The sequence below is a fragment of the Gorilla gorilla genome, chromosome 9, assembly GCF_029281585.2.
Source record: "Gorilla gorilla gorilla isolate KB3781 chromosome 9, NHGRI_mGorGor1-v2.1_pri, whole genome shotgun sequence".
In the NCBI taxonomy this organism is placed as follows: domain Eukaryota; kingdom Metazoa; phylum Chordata; class Mammalia; order Primates; family Hominidae; genus Gorilla; species Gorilla gorilla.
Genome location: NC_073233.2, coordinates 79030734 through 79047999, shown reverse-complemented (window position 1 = coordinate 79047999; position 17266 = coordinate 79030734). Strand labels below are relative to the sequence as shown.

At 51.5% G+C, this 17266-nt stretch overlaps 1 protein-coding gene across 2 annotated transcripts in view; it reads left to right on the top strand.

Annotated features, from left to right (window-relative positions):
* Positions 1-17266, top strand: part of SHANK2 (SH3 and multiple ankyrin repeat domains 2) — a 691655-nt gene that overhangs the window by 48689 nt on the left and 625700 nt on the right. For both annotated transcript variants that reach the window (XM_055356048.2, XM_055356047.2), the window contains exon 3: positions 9209-9391. In XM_055356048.2, the coding sequence (XP_055212023.1) occupies positions 9224-9391 (168 nt within the window). In that variant the 5' untranslated portion in view covers positions 9209-9223. The remainder of the gene's footprint in view (positions 1-9208; positions 9392-17266) is intronic.

Genomic DNA, 17266 nt, shown 5'->3' with positions numbered 1-17266 from the left:
CACAAGGAGTCCAGCCTCCTGCACCCTGCTCCTGAGCCTCAGAGCCAGGGCTTTTCCTGGGGGTTCTTCACACAGGTATGACTGGCCTTAGTCCCCAGGCCCCTGAGAGGTCACGCTGCTACCATGTGGCCTGGGGTCCCCACTGTAACGCGTGTTGTTAGCACAGGCCATCTGATGTCACTCAAGGCCCCAGGTGAACTCAGGCACTCTTACCACACAGGATATTCCCAGGGCTCAGAGGGGATCTCCATGAGCTGGGTAAGGACCCCGTCTTTCTTTCTTTTCTTTTTTTTCTTTTGAGATGGAGTCTTGGTCTGTTGCCTGGAGTGCAGTGGCGCGATCTTGGCTCACTGCAACCTCTGCCTCCCCAGTTCAAGCAATTGTCCTGGGGACCCAGTCTTTCTTTGGAGTGTGTGGGGTTTGGACAACCCAGGCCTGCTGAGTTAACCCTTTATTGCACTACAGTATTAAAATGTCTGGCATCTGGTCCAAGCTGCACAGGATCAAATCTTGGTTTGACCATTTATTAGCTCTCTGATTTAGATACTTCTTATATCTCATTGTTTTCTTGTTGAAATAGGGGTTATCATAGCACCTATCTCTTAGGCATGTGGGAGATTGACTTGTTGGTAAATGCTGACCACTAAGGTCTTGGCAAAGGTTCGCTGCCTCCTCACCATCTCCAGCAGACAATTGGGGCACGTCTCCCTAGACCCTGCACCTCCCCCTCACAGATGGTCATTACTCTGGTGTGACCCTTGATTCCAAAAGCTGACCCACCCTTGCAGGTGGTACCTGAGATCACTGGAACCCCACAGGGCCACCTGCTCCATGAGCATGCCTGTGTGTGCAGTCCTGTGGACACACAGTGTTTTCCATATCTCAATTTACTTCTTATTTTGCTGCTCCACAGAAAATTTGGAAAACAGAGAAAAAGGGTCAAAGTCACCCAGCCCCAGTGCCAACTATCCTGGTGGCATCTGGCTCCGTTTTTTCCGAGGCAGTTTCCCATGGCTTTGACCCTGGGTCAGTGCCATGCTCATTGTTGCCCCTTGCATGCTCATTGACTTAACCAGGGCAGGTGACTTTGGCACAGCGGGCAGTGGAGCCGGCCAGGTGGATGGAGACAGCCTTGCTGTGCCCTTTGGGTGGGACCTGGTCAGGAATCCCACATGGACAAGAGGATTGTCCATGGTGTGCTCTGACTGGCCTATGACTCAGAGACTTCCCAAAGGTCACCTTTAGTGACTCTGTGTGCTGGCTGCTTTCCTGGTGGGTCATTCTGGCCAACATCGACCCCTTTTGACACCTGGGCAGAGCCACCTGGAAGCCAGCTCCTGAGGAGGGGTAGCCTGAGATGTGGGTATGATGTTGAGCATGGAGTTGGAAGACCTGGGTCCTAGCTCTGCCTTGTCTCACCGAGGGGCTGGGAGTACCCTCACCTCCTTGACCTCAGTCTATGGATCTTTGAAATGGGTTCAGTCACCTGCCCACCCACCAGGTAGGCTGTTCTTAAGGTACAAGGACCTGAGCTGCAGAGAGTGGCTGGTTGTGTGCCGTTTGTGCTTCTGTGCACATTCTGAGATGTGGTTCCATGACCTGTCTAGGCCCTGAGGGGAGGAATGAGGAGGGGATGGGGCTGGGGAACCAGTGGCCTCTGGGGTGAGGTCCTGATCTGGGCTGCCACCCGGCAGAAGGGTGTGTCCACCAGGCCCATGCAGATGCCTTAAAGGCAGGGAGTTGTTTGTGCACCTTGCACCCTCATCGTCAAGCAGCCATTCATTCACTTGGCACACAGTGATTAAGCACCTACTGTGTACCCGTGAGCCATGTGGGCACACCCCTCCTCCACACAGCTGTGAAGAATAAAAGAATCAGGTAAACCAGGACTTGTACAAATAACAATAATTGGTCGGTATCCTGTAGAACAGGGGACCCTAATCCATTTGGAGGGCTCATGGCTGTGCCTTTGAAATTTGGCATTGACAGAAGCCACTGGGCAGGTTCCGGGAGGCAGGTTTGTTCCTTGGGTCAGGGCGACTGGAGGAACTGGAGTAGGTGCCTCGTCCCTGCCTCCTTCCCACAGATTCATCCCCCGTCCCCTGGTGGGAGACAACGTGCTCCTTCTGGACTTCAAAGCCAGCCCCACTACCCTCGGAGTCTGTGTGCTGGGCGTGGACAAGTCTCTGCTTTGTACCCACTCTGTGGCCGTGAACCTGTGACCTATACTTCTCAGCCTTGCTTTTCTTATCTGTAAAATGGGAATAGTCACTGGATTTATCTTAAAGCTGAGGTCACTGGTGTCTGGGCTTGAAAGAGAACCGGCTCATAGGGACCCTCACTCACGAGCCCCTGCTGTGCAGGTGACCGCCGTCAGTGACCGCCGTCTGTGGCCAAGTGAGTAGCAGCAGCAGCAGCCCCGACCATCATGGCATTGGAGTGCAGTGGACACAGCGTGGTGATCACCCTTTGTGGCACACGCCAGCTCGGCGCAATCTCCAGGCGGGCAGCGGTGGGCAGCACAGCTCTCCTGAGGCGTGGAAAGATGTGCTTGTCCTTGGGATCGCAACGGATCCCATATATCCATGAGACAAGAGGTGCTTCTCGTAGCCGAGGCCTCTCTCTTTGCAGTGCCTCAGATTTCCACCGCTTTGTCAAGTTGGAATACGGGGGAGGGCACGTGGTTGCTGTGGAGAAGGAACAGTTGAGGGAGATGAATGCATGTCATCTGCAGGAGCTCCTCATGGCCTAATTGGAAGATTAATTTTCCATCTTGGGAGGAATTTTTGGGCACTGCTAATTGTCTTAAACCATCACTGTCGTGTCTGTCTGTTTGATGGCTCGGGGGAGGTCGGTGTGGGGGCTTTATGTTGTTTACTGATGCATCCTCGGGGCCCGTGGCAGACCCTGCCACATTGCAGGTGCCCAATATTGGTTGAATGCACCACTGAACGAAGCTTTGAGCACATACCTCTATTTACACGTAGGGTTTTCCCCATATGACAGTCACTAAAATAAAGATCTGAAGTGTGTGTGTGTGTGTGTATTAATTGAGACTTGATACCTCTCTGTGGTCTGGTGACTGAGGACAAACACATCTGACCATGGTGTGAAGCTCCTGACTGAGCATGCAGATAAAGGCTTGAAGACAAAATGACAGCAGTGGGAAGAGAATTACTGTCTGAGCCATACCCATGGTATTGGTTAACACGTGGCTGCCACTGAGGAAGACGGCCTGGCAAGTCCTAAAAAAAGTTAAATGTAGAGTGAAGTTAAATGTAGAGTTATGTTAAATGTAGAGTGAAGTCAAACGTAGAGTGAAGTCAAATGTAGAGTGAAGTCAAATGTAGAGTGAAGTTAAACGTGGAGTTAGCACATGAGCCAGCAGTTCCACTCCTGGGTGTGTCCCCAAGAGAAATGGAATCATAGGTACGAGTGAAAATGTTTACGTACATGCTCATGGCAGCGTTATTTATAATAGCCCAAAACTGGAATCAGTCAGATGTCTGTCAGCTGAGTAATAAATAAACAGTGTGGTGTACCCATGTGATGGGATGTGACTTGGCCTGAAAAGGAATGGATTACGGATGAGGACTACTGCATAGATACACCTTGAGGACATTACGTGTGGTGAAAGGAGCCAGACGCAGAGGCCACGTGTGATGTGACTCCATTTATCTGCATTGTCCAGAATGGTCAAATCCATAGAGGCAGAAAATAGACTAGCAGTTGCCAGAGGCTGGGAGGTGGCTGCTAATGGGTTTAGGGTTTCCATGTGGGGTGCTGAGAATGTCCTGACATTAGATAGTGGTGATGGTTACACAACATGGCTAAAAACCATTAAATACTTTAAAGTGGTAAATTCTATGTTATGTGAATTTTATCTGTCTAAAAAATTGCTAAGGAAACAAATGCCCTAAAAGACAAAACCATGTCTGCCTTTGAGAGATTAATCTATTTGGAAATGAAGCATCATTCTCTTTGCCAGAGGGGATTCCTGCCTGGCATTTTGCTGTCTCCTTGAATCCTTAATACCCCCGACTCTGTCCCCAGCAGCTCACGGCTACAGGGTCTGCACGTCTGGCCAAGGTTTTCCTCGGTCTTTCCAGCACAGGGGATTAGGATTCCCTATGGCAGGGTGCGGTGTCCGTGCGGCCAGCTTTCCTTCCACGGTTCCTGACGACCCAGCTGCTTCAAGGGCATCCACTGGGCTCAGGTCCTAGGGGCAGTGGCCGGCTTGTCACATCTTTCCTGCATGCTCCCTTCGAGGCTGCAGCTGCTTTGCATGGGCTGCGGCTTGGGGAGTGTGCGCGTTTCAGCGAAGGCTTTGAGAGCCAAGGCGACCTTGCTGCTGTGTCTTCCTCCCATCCATGAAGTGCCTCTTCCTGGGGCGTGACTGCAACCTTCATTTTGACTGAGTGGTCACGTGTAGCTGCAGGTATTGCCTTTACGGCAGGTCACATTTCATTCGGTCTGGCTCCTGCCTGCCCATTTGCCTGGAGCAAACCCTGGCTGCCTCCAGGTGGTGACACAGTTTGTGGCTGAGTCTTCTATTTTAATATGCGGCTTGTTCACATCTGCAGAGGCTGACTTCTGTGGATTTGCCTTGTGAGGTGGGAAGTAAAGCTCCCATTTTGCAGTTGGAGGGGCTAAGGTTCAGAGAGGTCTGGTGACTTTCTCAAAGTCACACAGCAAGTGGCAGAGCTGAGAATGCTGGCCTACAGTTCCTGTGAGTAAGGGAAGTGACTGGTAACTGCTGAGACCGTCTCTGGTCTCTGGACCTTCTTGGGGGGTCCCTCATGCCCCCTGGCCTGGAGTGCCTCACCTGTGGGCTCCGGGCCACATCGTTGAATACGCCTCCGCCCCGTGTCCATTGTGGCATGGTGGCAGGTGACTGAGCAGAACGGGATGGAATTAGAGGAAATGGGCCTGGTCATGACCATCGATGCTGGGCTGAGCATCACAGGCAACTCTCAAAGCTGCAGCCTAAGGAGCCTGCCACGGGATGCTCAGGCCTCCATGAGCCACGGCCACCAGTGCAGGATCCAGAACCAACTCTGCCTTTGAAGACCCCGCCGCCTCGCAACCTCACTTGCCCATAGACACGAGACGTCTGCCTCAGAGGCTCACTGCTGTCTTCTGGATTTTGAACCTCCAGGACATCTGCTGGATGGGAGGGGACCCCGGTGGGACTGACGTGGAAGGGAGTCTGGTCTCGGCCCATCCCCAGTGTGGTGTGGAGTCAGCCATGGATGGGGGTTGGTGGGGGACGGCGTCTGCAGGGTCAGCTGTGGTCTCACCCCTCACAGCTCGTGGACTCACGGTGTCGTAGTGGGATGTTCCTGACAGGGCCCTGGGGAAGAGAAGGCCTGTTTCCTGTGGGGCTGTTTCTCAAGGGTGCAGAAACCCTTCTTGGAGGCCCCTCTAGAGACCTCTCCTCATATGGCATGAGCCTTCCTCAGCCGTTCTCTGGCTGGGAGAACGGGATTGTTTAACCCGAGAGCTGCCGGCCCCTCCAAACTCCCCACAGGGGGAGATCCTAACTGGGGTCACTGTCCTGTTGGGACAGATGCTAGGCAGGAGGCCCCAGCACCAGCCACAACATTCATAACATACAAAGGCAAAAGTGCCTGAGTGCAGTGGCTCATGTCTGCAGTCCCAGCATTTTGGAAGGCTGAGGCGAGAGGATCTCTTGAGCACAAGAATTCGAGACCAACCTGGGCAACATAGTGAGACCCCATCTCTAAAAAAAAAAAAAATTAATTAAAAACAAGGCAAAAATGCAAACTCAAGCCGCTGTCCTTGAAGGCTGGGTGTGGAGCTGACCGGAAACGGCACAGAGAGTGAAGCTTCGGCAACTGCTGCGCTTTCACCATCCTTAGCAGTGACTGCCCCTGTGTTTGAACTTGGACTTCTCTGACATTGCAGTTTGTGACCAGGGTGCCCGACTCTTCTTCCCTGGCTGGGGTTGGTGATTAAGACTCTTTGCTTTAAATGCCCTTTCCGTGGTGCTGAGCATGGGTAAGCGATGTGGCTCAGAAATGGCCTTTCAGTTAATCAACAGTGTTTTATAAAATGCCTGCCAGTGTAGTCCCAGCTACTTGGGAGGCTGAGGCAGGAGAATGGCGTGAACCTGGGAGGCAGAGCTTGCAGTGAGCCAAGATTGCGCCACCGCACTCCAGCCTGGGTGACAGAGCGAGACTCTGTCTCAAAAAAATAAAATAAAACGCCTGCCAGGTTCTCTTCAGAAGATGCAGACAAAATCTAAAATCTGAGACCCATGGGGTCCGTCTCCCCAGGATTCACCATCTGATGGAGCAGGTGGGATTTGCCCAGATGGAGAGACAGAGAAGAAGATGGCCTCATGGGGCAGGGTGTTGGCGGCCTCAGCTTGCCTGGCACCAGGGAGGCCTAACCCTAGATGAAAGAACTGAGCTAGAACTTAAGAGCCATCACACTTATTTGCTTATTTATTGATCTGTTTTTGAGACAGGCCTGAGCAGGGTTGTGTGCTGAGGTTGGCAGAGGCCGTAGCACGTGCTTGGAGTGGTAGCATCTTGGAACCTGCCCACACCCTCCTCCACCCCACCCGGGAGGGCCCAGCCATGTGCTCAGGCCGGACACTGGGGGGAAGGAAATGAAGAAATGGTTTCGTGGATACAAACACGTTGGGTCACACTGAGTCACGGAACTAAGTTCTTCTACCTTCAGTTCTGCTGTGACTCCCAGGGCAACAGATGGTCTCCCAGGGCAGAGATTTATGTTGATTTTGTTCCATGTGAGGTCTCAAGCCCTTAGGGAGAGAGCGAGGCACGTGAGGGCATTCATCCAATAAATGCTGAGAGCAGGGATGGGTTTTTTTTTTTTTTGAGACAGAGTCTCACTCTGTCACCAAGGCTGGAGTGCAGTGGCGCTATCTCGGCTCACTGCAACCTCTGCCTCCCAGGTTCAAGCAATTCTCATGCCTCAGCCTCCTGAGTAGCTGGGATTATAGGCGCCCGCCACCATGCCCAGCTAACTTTTGTATCTTTAGTAGAGATGGGATTTCACCATGTTAGCCAGGCTGGTCTCAAACTCCTGACCTCAGGTGATCTGCCTGCCTCGGCCTCCCAAAGTGCTGCAACTGTAGGCGTGAGTCACTGTATCGGGCAAGGATGGGTCTTTGTGAGCCATGCAGGGGAGGGCGTGCGGGGAGACCCCTGGTTTGTCGTGCCAGAGAGCCTTTGACATTTCTAGGACCTTGCTAGTCTCTCTCCCTTTTTAGCAGAAAGAACCAGAGGCAGGGCCAGGTGCAGTGGCTCGCACCTGTAATCCCAGCACTTTGGGAGGCCGAGATGGGTGGATCATGAGGCCCAGAATTTGAGACCAGACTGGCCAACATGATGAAACCCCGTCTCTACTAAAAATACAAAAATTAGCTGGATGTGGTGGCATGCGCCTGTAATCCGAGCTACTTGGGAGGCTGAAGCGGGAGAATTGCTTCAGCCCGGGAGGCAGAGGTTGCGGTGAGCCAAGATCATGCCACTGCATTCCAGCCTGGGTAACAGAGCAAGACACCGTCTCGGGAAAAAGAAAAAAACAAAAAACCAGAGGTGGGTTGAGAGCCTTGGGTAGATTAAAGCATGTAGCTAGAATTTAAGAACCATCCATTTATTCACATACATATTAATTTATTTTTGAGACAGGGTCTTGCTCTATTGCCCAGGTTGGAGTGCAGTGGTGTGATCATGGCTCACTGCAGCCGCAGACTCAAACTCCTGGGCTCAAGGAATCCTCCTGCCTCAGCCTCCCAAGTAGCTGTGACCCCAGACACACACCACCATGCTTGGCTAATTTTTAAATATTTTTGTAGAGGCAGGGTCTCGCTATGTTGCTCAGGCTGGTCCCGAACTCCTAGGCCCAAGCCATCCTCCTGCCTCACCCTCCCAAAGTGCTGGGATTTCAGGTGTGAGCCACTGCACCCGGCCCATCACATTTATTTTTATGACTGACTCTCCTCTATGGCAGGCAGGTACCAACACCAGGTCCTTTCTTGTTCCTCAAGGGAAGATTTCCCCTCAGAAAAGAGTATTTTTGTTATGTGTGATTTTAGCATTAAACTTTTAATTTATTAGAGTGATACATTCAGAAACTTTTTTTAAAGTTTGTAAATTTAATTTTGCAAGGATTTCTCTATTTATGTCTAGTTGATTTTATGATCCTTTAAGAGTGGGCCTCTGATTACAGTGTGATCTTATTTACAAACTGAATTCCTGAAATTCTATGCAAAAACTCTGTTTTGGGTATGTAAATAATCCTTATTAATTGCAATATACTGAAAATAGGAATCCTAAATTTTCTGAAACATCTAAGAAATGTTTTCACTTTTCTTAAAATTATGCTTTCAGTATAAAATTTCATGTCTCCATCAATCATTCACCTGCATATTTTGGCTGTGATGACAAGATTAATTGGTTAGGCACTTTTTTTTTTTTTTGAGACGGAGTCTCGCTCTGTCGCTCAGGCTGGAGTGCAGTGGCGTGATCTCAGCTCACTGCAAGATCCGCCTCCCGGGTTCACGCCATTCTCCTGCCTTAGCCTCCCGAGTAGCTGGGACTACAGGCGCCCGCCACCACGCCCGGCTAATTTTTTGTATTTTTAGTAGAGACAGGGTTTCACTGTGTTAGCCAGGATGGTCTCGATCTCCTGACCTTGTGATCCTCCCGCGTTAGCCTCCCAAAGTGCTGGGATTACAGGAGTGAGCCACCACGCCTGGCCAGTTAGGCACTTTTTAATACTAAATATAAATAGGTGCCCTATGTAAAAAGTGAGCTCTATTTCTGGATTTTACATACAACACGCGTCAGGTGGCTTTGGTTTCTTTCTTCATGTCTGTTCTCAGACTTATTGGGATTGTAAACCATTAACCCACGAAGGAAGCAGACTGGACCTTCTGTCTAAGTAGCTGGAGTTGACCTTTGACTGGGGTGGGTGTAGCGCTGGGACCCAGGATTTGCTTTTTCCTCATGGTCCTTGCTCTCTGCAGCTGTAGCAGGTCTTCTGTGATTTGCACAGGGCTGGGTCCTGCCGTCCACCAGCCCCTGCTCAAGTTATGGAAGCCTGAATTATTCTGTCAAGTATACTTTGCGAGGAAGTTTGGAGCTCACTTTAATGGTCTGGTTCTCTTTTGCGTTTCTTTGCGATCTTTAGACATTTTAATTACTTGCAGGTTGGCTCTGAAGACATGTGGCCATTTCATCAATCCCTTCACACCTGCGTGTCACTTAGCATCCACTTCCTTGGTCACTGGTACTCTGTGTCTGTCTGGACCTGCCCCTCTCCCATTGGCACCTGCTCTTTGGATCCAGCTGTTAACATCCTGTTTCGTGGCTTATTCTCAGTTGACACAAAGGTGAGGTGATTTAAAGAAGTGCGGGTGAGTGGCGTTGGGGTTTGAGGCCACAGAGAGAGTGGGGCTGAGGCAGTGGCAGCCTGCCCCGACTTCCTGCAGCCCCCACGCCCAGGTCCCCAGGTCTCAGCTGTCACGCCCGGCACTGATGCTGGGGTCTCTTCATGACATCAACTCCATCGGGCACCCACTGCTTAATTGTCCCTGCGAGTAACTGTGGTCCCATCAGAACAGCCACCTACAGACCAGCATCCCCAGATGTGGCTTCAGGTCACTTTGAACACAAAACTTTCCCTGGGTTACCCGAATACCTGCTTGTCCACCCCATCCTGGAGTGGGTGGTGATGTGTTTGGTGTCAATAAGGCTTGGGGATCTCTCTCTGCCTTGATTTCCATGGAAAATGGGAACGATCTTGCTCTTGACCCAGCCCTTCCCGCCAGCGGCACTGCTGTGGGCTGAACTGTGTCCCCGCAAATTCACAGGTTGAAGCTCTAACCCCAAGTACTCAGAACATGACCTTATTTGGAGCGAGGGTCTTTAAAGAGGTAATCAAGTTAAATGAGGCCAGTAGGATGGGGCCTGATCCATTGTGACTGGTGTCCTTAGAAGACGACAGCTGTATAGAGACACAGGGAAAATGGCAGTGCCCAGGCGAAGGAGAGGGCCCTGGAACAATCTGCCTGCAGAGGGAACCCACCCTGCCTGGACCTGGGACTCCTGGCCTCCGGGGGCGTGGGACAGCGTGTCTCTGTGGTTTCAGCTGCCTGGTCTGTGCACTTTGCCATAGCAGCCCTGGCCAACTCGTGCAGGTGCCCAGGGCCGGAGCAGGCTGGAGAGCTCTGGACGGGGAGCAGGGAGTGGCTAGGGGCACATGGGATGGGGACTCTGGTCCTAACAGTCACGCCAGTACCCTTTGACCTCAGAAATTGTGGCTCTTTCCAGCCTGTTATCTCATGTTATGACAGAGACCTCAACCCCTCCTCTGGATGGGGTCATGAGATGTTTGCACGTCCAGCTCAAGGTCAAGCCCTGGGATATGGAACAGCTCTGCTGATCGTAGGGGAGCCCAGGAAATGAGATATCTCTGGTGTGTTTGTGCACACATATACATGCATGTGTGCACGCACACACACACTCCCACACACACTCACACACTCCTCTTGGAATTGCTGCAAGGCTCTGATGAGATGGCCCCAGAACCCATGGGCTGGGATTCCAGACCCACCACAGAAGCCCTCTTAGCCATTTCTGGTGAGTGTGACCATCACTGGGGCCCGTGCCTTTGGTTTGAGTTGATTTATTAGTATGATTTCGTGGAGGAATCTGGCTTTAGCAGAGTTATGTCTCTGCATTGCCTGGAGGCCATTTGTCTCTGTGTATCTAACATGGCAATAAAGAGAGGAAGGATCTTATTTCTCTCTTTTTCTAATACTTTCCAGACAGCCAGGTTTGGTTTTGCAGACTTCTTTAAAGGAGGAAGAGTAAGCTGTACCAACTCTTGTTTGAATTGGATGTTTGCCTTTGACAAGGAAGGTTCCCCCATTAAGGATGCAGTATTTAATACAAGGTGCTTCATCTTTTCCTCAAGCACCCTGCCTGCGAGGTAATTAAGCAGGCATGATTGCATTCTCTGGGTGTCGCCTTTTCCTATCACCTTTACGAGCTGATAGCCTCTGATAGCTTGATAAGCTCTCTAGGAAAAAGGAAGCCTTGATGAATATAGATCTCTTTGCAATTTGCATTTGTAAGTGAATATTCCAGTAATGACTGAAGACAGAGAGTATGAAATTGGATTGATTAGGTCATTTTCCTGGGAAAGGCGAGGCTTTTCCACCCAGGGTGGGGCACGTTGTTCCTTTCACCTGGACCTTGTGTTTCTTTTCATTTAAAATATCTTCATAAAGGCTCAGGTTCTGGTCTTTCTAATTACAGTGGGGACAGCCTGGGACCTTCCAATGTCATCCTGCCCCATTCAGGAAACAGGGTTCCAGGCAGTTGACTGAGGTACAAGCATCACAAATGTGGATTCTGACATAAAGTAGCAGTTTTGTTTGACTTATTGGTCAATGGGCTCTCATAGTCACAGCCCAACAGTCCTCAAGGAGCCCCGTCACCACAGGTCATGAAGAACAGAGTGGAGAGTTGTCATGGGCTGCACTGTGTCCCCTCCCTGAATTCCTAAGTTGAACCTGTAACCCCCAGTACCACAGAATGTAACTGTATTTGGAGACAAGTAATCAAGTTAAGTTGGGGTCATATGGATGGACCCTAATCCAGAGGACTGGTGTCCTGATAAGAAGATGAGATGAAGGCCGGGTGTGGTGGCTCACGCCTGTAATCCCAGCACTTTAGGAGGCTGAGGTGGATGGATCACTTGAGGCCAGGAGTTTGAGACCAGCCTGGTCGACACGGTGAAACCCCATCTCTACTAAAAATACAGAAATTAGCCAGGTATGGTATTGTGGGCCTGTAGTCCCAGCTATTCAGGAGGCTGAGGCAGGAGAATCACTTGAACACAGGAGGCGGAGGTTACAGTGAACTGAGATCACGTCACTGCACTCCAGCCTGGGTGACAGAGCGAGACTCCATCTTAAAAAAAATAAAAAATAAAGTTAAGGGCTGGGCACAGTGGCTCACACCTGTAATCCCAGCACTTTGGGAGGCTGAGGCAGGCACCTGAGGCCAGGAGTTCGAGACCAGCCTGGCCAACATGGTGAAACTCCGTCTCTATTACAAATACAAAAAGTAGCCAGGCGTAGTGGTGCATGTCTGTAATCACAGCTACTGGGAGGCTAAGGCAGGAGAATCCCTTGAACCTGGGAGGCGGAGGTTATAGTGAGCTGAGATCACGCCATTGCACTCCAGTCTGGGCGACAGACAGAGTGAGACCCCATCTCCAAACAAAACAAAACAAAAAACAGAGGAGGAGATGAGGAAACAGATGACCCTGTGGATGCGTGGAGGGATGACCCTATGACGGATGCGTGGAGGGATGACCCTGTGAGGACACAGTGAGAAGGTGGTGTCTGCAAGCCAAGCAGAGAGGCCTCTGGAGGACCCAGCCCTGTGCGGACTCCAGCCTCCGGGATGTGAGATGATGAATGTCTGTTGTGTAAGCTGCCCTGTCTGCGGGGCTTTGTACGGTAGCCCAAGCGAAGACATCTGAGGTGATATGCAGTGTCCTGTCTCCCTCATAACACACAGTTTATCAGTATTAAATTGTGAACGAAGACATAGCATGGATGGGGATACAGCTGAGTGTGCTGCGTTCATTTTTGCGTTTTTTTTTTCTTTTTTCTTTAGACAAGGTCTTGCTCTGTTGCCCAGGCTGGAGTGCACCGGAGCAATCATGGCTTACTGCAGCCTTGACCTCTTGAGCTCAAGTGATCCTCCTGCCTCAGCCTCCTAAAGTCCTGGATTACAGGCGTGAGCCACTGTGCCTGGTATCTCTGGTGTGAGGTATTTCTTGGTGAGCCCCAATTCCTCTGAGAAGTGGCGTAGACGTCCCTTTCTCCCATTGCATGGGAGAAAGGGATGCATGCATGCATATGTGTGCACAAACACACCAGAGATACCTCACATTTAAGCTTCACAATGACCTTCTCCAGCACCGCAGGGGCTGGACGTCCACCTTCCAGATGGGGAAAGTGAGGCCGAGACAGAAATGATGGGTTCGTGCAGGCCACGCAGCCCAGGGTGGAGCCGTGGGATTGGGACTGGGCTCTGCCTGACCTGCAGAAGCCTCCTCTCAGCGCCTGCGTGCAGCCCTTGTTCCCATGTCCTGGCATTCTGTCACGGCCTGCAGGACGTCACGCACTTCTGCACATACGTTGTCAGAAAGGGGAGAGGCCTTAAGAGGCCGATTCCCTGCAGAGGCCTCGTGCCTTGGTGGGTGGTGATGCACTTTCTCTTGTTCCCCATCAACCATCTGTTGGTTCCAAGGCCTCATTTTCCAGACAATGGTGAGCCACACTTCCTCTGAGAAGTGGTATAGACGTCCCTTTCTCCCATTGCAGAGGTTAGTTCAGGAGTGCAGCAGACGGGTGCCGAGATGCTTAAGGGTCTGGATGGAGCCTCACGCTGTCCGCTTGCTAAGTACTTAGCACCGCTGCCTCTAGGGCCTGGTTATTGATTACTTGGAAGGAGAACACAAGAAGCGAAAGCCTTCTGAAGCTGCTGCCAACAACGCCCACCTTTGCAGCTGCAGAAGCATTTCCCCTCTGCTCCAAAGGGGCAAGGCCATCTTCTAGTCCAAGGCCAGCTTGGATAAGAGCGGGGACTGGAACAATGGCAGCTGTAGCCACTGGGCAGTTTGGGTAGCAGTGCCTGTGCTTGGCTGGTTTCTTTTTCAGTCGTGGGGTTGGGGCCCTGCAGGTGGATGTCTCTGCTGTTGGTCAACCTACGTGTGGATGACTTGGGGCTTCCTTGCAGATAAGGGCTGGGCTGCTGGGAGCAAGTCAGCTGTGCTCTTCACCATGCTACTGGACACTTGGGCTGGGCCCTTGTGCTCGGAGTGCTCAGCTTCCTTACTTTGTGCCCCTCTTGTCCTAGCAGTCGTGGTGAAGCCTCCCCCAGATGCTGGGGCTTTGAAGCCAGGCTGGCAGAAGAGCTTCCCCAGGCCTCAGCTGCGGCCTTTCCCATGTTCATTCACCCCCAAGGGCAGCAGCACAGGCTTTGGGAGGGGCGCTCTGGACATGGAGTTTGTCCCTGAGACCTGCTGGCCTCAGATACAGAGCTTGTCCTCTCTGAGTGTTGGTGGGCTCATGGTAAAGTTGGGACCATGGCCAGGCACGGTGGCTCACGCCCAGCACTTTGGGAGGCCAACACAGGCGAATTGCTTGAGCCCAGGAGTTTGAGACCAGCCTGGGCAACATGGAGAAACCCTGAGTCTACAAAAAATAAAAAAAACTTAGCTGGGTGTGGGGGTTGCGCTCCTGTAGTCCCAGCTACTCAGGAAGCTGAGATGGGAGGATTGCTTGAACCTGGGAGGTTGAGGCTGCAGCGAGCCGTGATTGTGTTACTGCACTCCAGCCTGGACAACAGGGTGGGACTCAATCTCAAAAAAAAAAAAAAAAAAAAAAGAATAAAAAAGAATAAAGTTGGGGTGACTCTCTCTACTGAGAAACTCTCTGAGGTTTGATAGAGTTTGTCAATTACACAGGCACTGATTGGTCACCAGCGAGGCACCAGCGACTGGAATAAGCCCTGAACAGCACCGCTGAGCCGGGAAATGGAACAGAATGGGGTCTGGGAGCCCCTGGGGAAATCACACACCTGCTGGTGGATGGTGGGAAGCCGGGGTGGCCAGGAGGAGCCTCAGGAATGAGAACCTGGAACAAGGGGAGGGAGAGGGAATGAGTGGTCGGGGATTTCAGCCGAGAATGGCAGATGTGACTATTTCACAACCCAACCCGGAAAGCCTCATCACTGGGAGCCGGGAGCTCCGTCTTCCCTGTCCGTCTGTGGTTGCTGTGACCTGGCTGTTGCTCTGTGGTGGGGCAGCTTCCTGGGACTCCATCTAGGTGGGAGTGGGGGGCCGTGGAGCTGGGGCCCGCTCCTGCTGTATTGAGAGAACCCCAGGGTTTGCTCCCACCCACCTTGACCCATCACTTGCCTCTGTGAGGGGTGACGCCTGCTAGAGAGAAGGTCAGGGTCCCTGAGAGACCACATAGGCCTTAGCTCCATTTGGAGGTGGTCGTAGTTATCTCAGTGAGGCCAGCACCCAGCACAGTGCAGGGACGTGGCAGGCCCTCAGCAGATGAGAAGAGGTGTGGTGGGCGACAGATGAGTGAGCAGGGCACTCTGGCACCAGCACGGTGCATTTGGGCCCACACCTCAGTTTCATCTTGACTTTGGTTTATAGGCACAGTGAATTTCATTGTCTTCATGGCTGTACCTGGTTGCCAGGGTAATTCATGGGGCCTCGTTTATTTCCGCCTTTCAATTACTCAGTATTCCTGTGCCTTTTCGTACGTCCACTGTAAATATTTGCAGTGTTTTCCTGTTCCCTTGCGCTGAAGTCCTTCTCCCCAGAGGGAGGGGATTCTGTTTCTGGAGAGACCTCAGCAGGTCCTGGTTGGGAACGCACAACTTGCTGAGGGATGGTGTGTACTGAGGCCTGGGCGTGGGCTGCTGAGGGTGTTTGGGGCTGACCTTCTCAGGCGTATGCTGGAAGGGGCTGGGCAGATGGGGGTAGGATGGTGAGTGGGCAGCTCCAGTGGTCCATGACCAGAGTGACACCAGCAGGGGATACTAAGGGGAGGTCTCAGCAGGATGTGAGAGAGATGGAGGTGGCAAGATCACCAGGTCTCAGGAGTGGCTGGGAAAACGGGGCAGAGGCAGAGGCAGAGGGAAACGTCTCCGGTGATGTCTCAGTTTCTAATGGGAGGAGCAGATGTGTGGTGGCAAGGACTGTGTGGGGTCTGACCTTTGACCCGCCAGGTTAGCCTACCTCAGTTTCGTGATACCAGTAGAAGACACGAAGCCTCCGGATCAGAGATGAAGGTCAGTTCCTTCCTCACAGCAACACCAGTAGGAAGAGCATTTCCAAGGACAGTGCTGGGAAGGCCACCTGGCACCACATGCACAGCACATTGTGTTGTGGGAGGGAAGCGCTGAGTTTAGGGAAATAGAATCCTTGACAAAGGATGCCTTCAGCACACTTGCCCTTTGCTCCAGAGGAAGACACTGTCTCTAACTTCCAAGGCTGCTCACTGTACAAACATCTTAGAGGATGGGCCAGAAAAAGGCAGAGTCAGTGCCTCTGCCCACGCAACACACAGAACAAGAGAAACCCACCAAGTACTGCCTCCCACCGAGGCTTCTGCCTGGGTCTGTACATTCCTGACATGAAAACCCATGAAGAATGGTTCCTGGGCAAACATGAGAAACCCGTGAACTGTGCTGAATAAAACATGAGAAACCCATGAACTGTCCTGAATAAAACATGAGAAACCCATGAACTGTCCTGAATAAAACATGAGAAACCCATGAAGTGTCCTGAATAAAACACGAGAAACCCATGAAGAACTGTCCCTGAATAAAACGTGAGAAACCCATGAAAAACTGTCCCCAAACAAAACATGAGAAACCCATGAAAAACTGTCCCCAAACAAAACATGAAAAACCCGTGAAGAACTATCCCTGAATAAAACATGAGAAACCCATGAAGAACTGTTCCTGAGAAATATCTACCCCTCATGTCTACATCATCCTGGCAAATTTTCCTGAGTGTGCCATTCTGTTGGCCATGCTGATTAACAGACAGATTGGGACCAAATCCACCCCATTTGTCTCATGCAGTCTTTAATTAAGACGGCAGCCAACAGGACTGCAGTATTAACCTCAATTGTGACTTCCAGGGTCCTGGATCCAGCCAGCTGAGCAAATCCCACAAGCCTTCAGGGTCCCCTTAGAAACCAAGCTAGTTTCTCCGTAAGTTTCTGTTGACCTTTCCACTTGGCGGCATGTGTTAATAAACCAGCTACAGCAGGAGGAATCGGCAATTGCACAGACTTCGCCTTGAACCACAAGGAAGAAGTCAAAGGCAATCCTGTCATCTGTGACACTTCTGGATGGTGAGTTGAGGCTGGGCTGAATGCCGAGGGCTGAGGTAGTGGCATTGATCACCTTCCCTAAGTCCTGGGACACGTTTCCTACAACCTTTTCTAGTTAGATATCTCCTATGGATAGCTGTCTGCAGCATTCACAGAAATAATGTGCCACTAACCCGAAAAGTTAACCAAGTCACTGAGGGCAGCTCCACTTTGGAGGGAACTTCTCAGTGATCGAGGGCTATGTGACATGCAGGGAGTGCTTCTGCTTATATACCCGAAGGTCTCTTATGACCCCTCTAAGGTATGAGTGTCCGTGTTCTC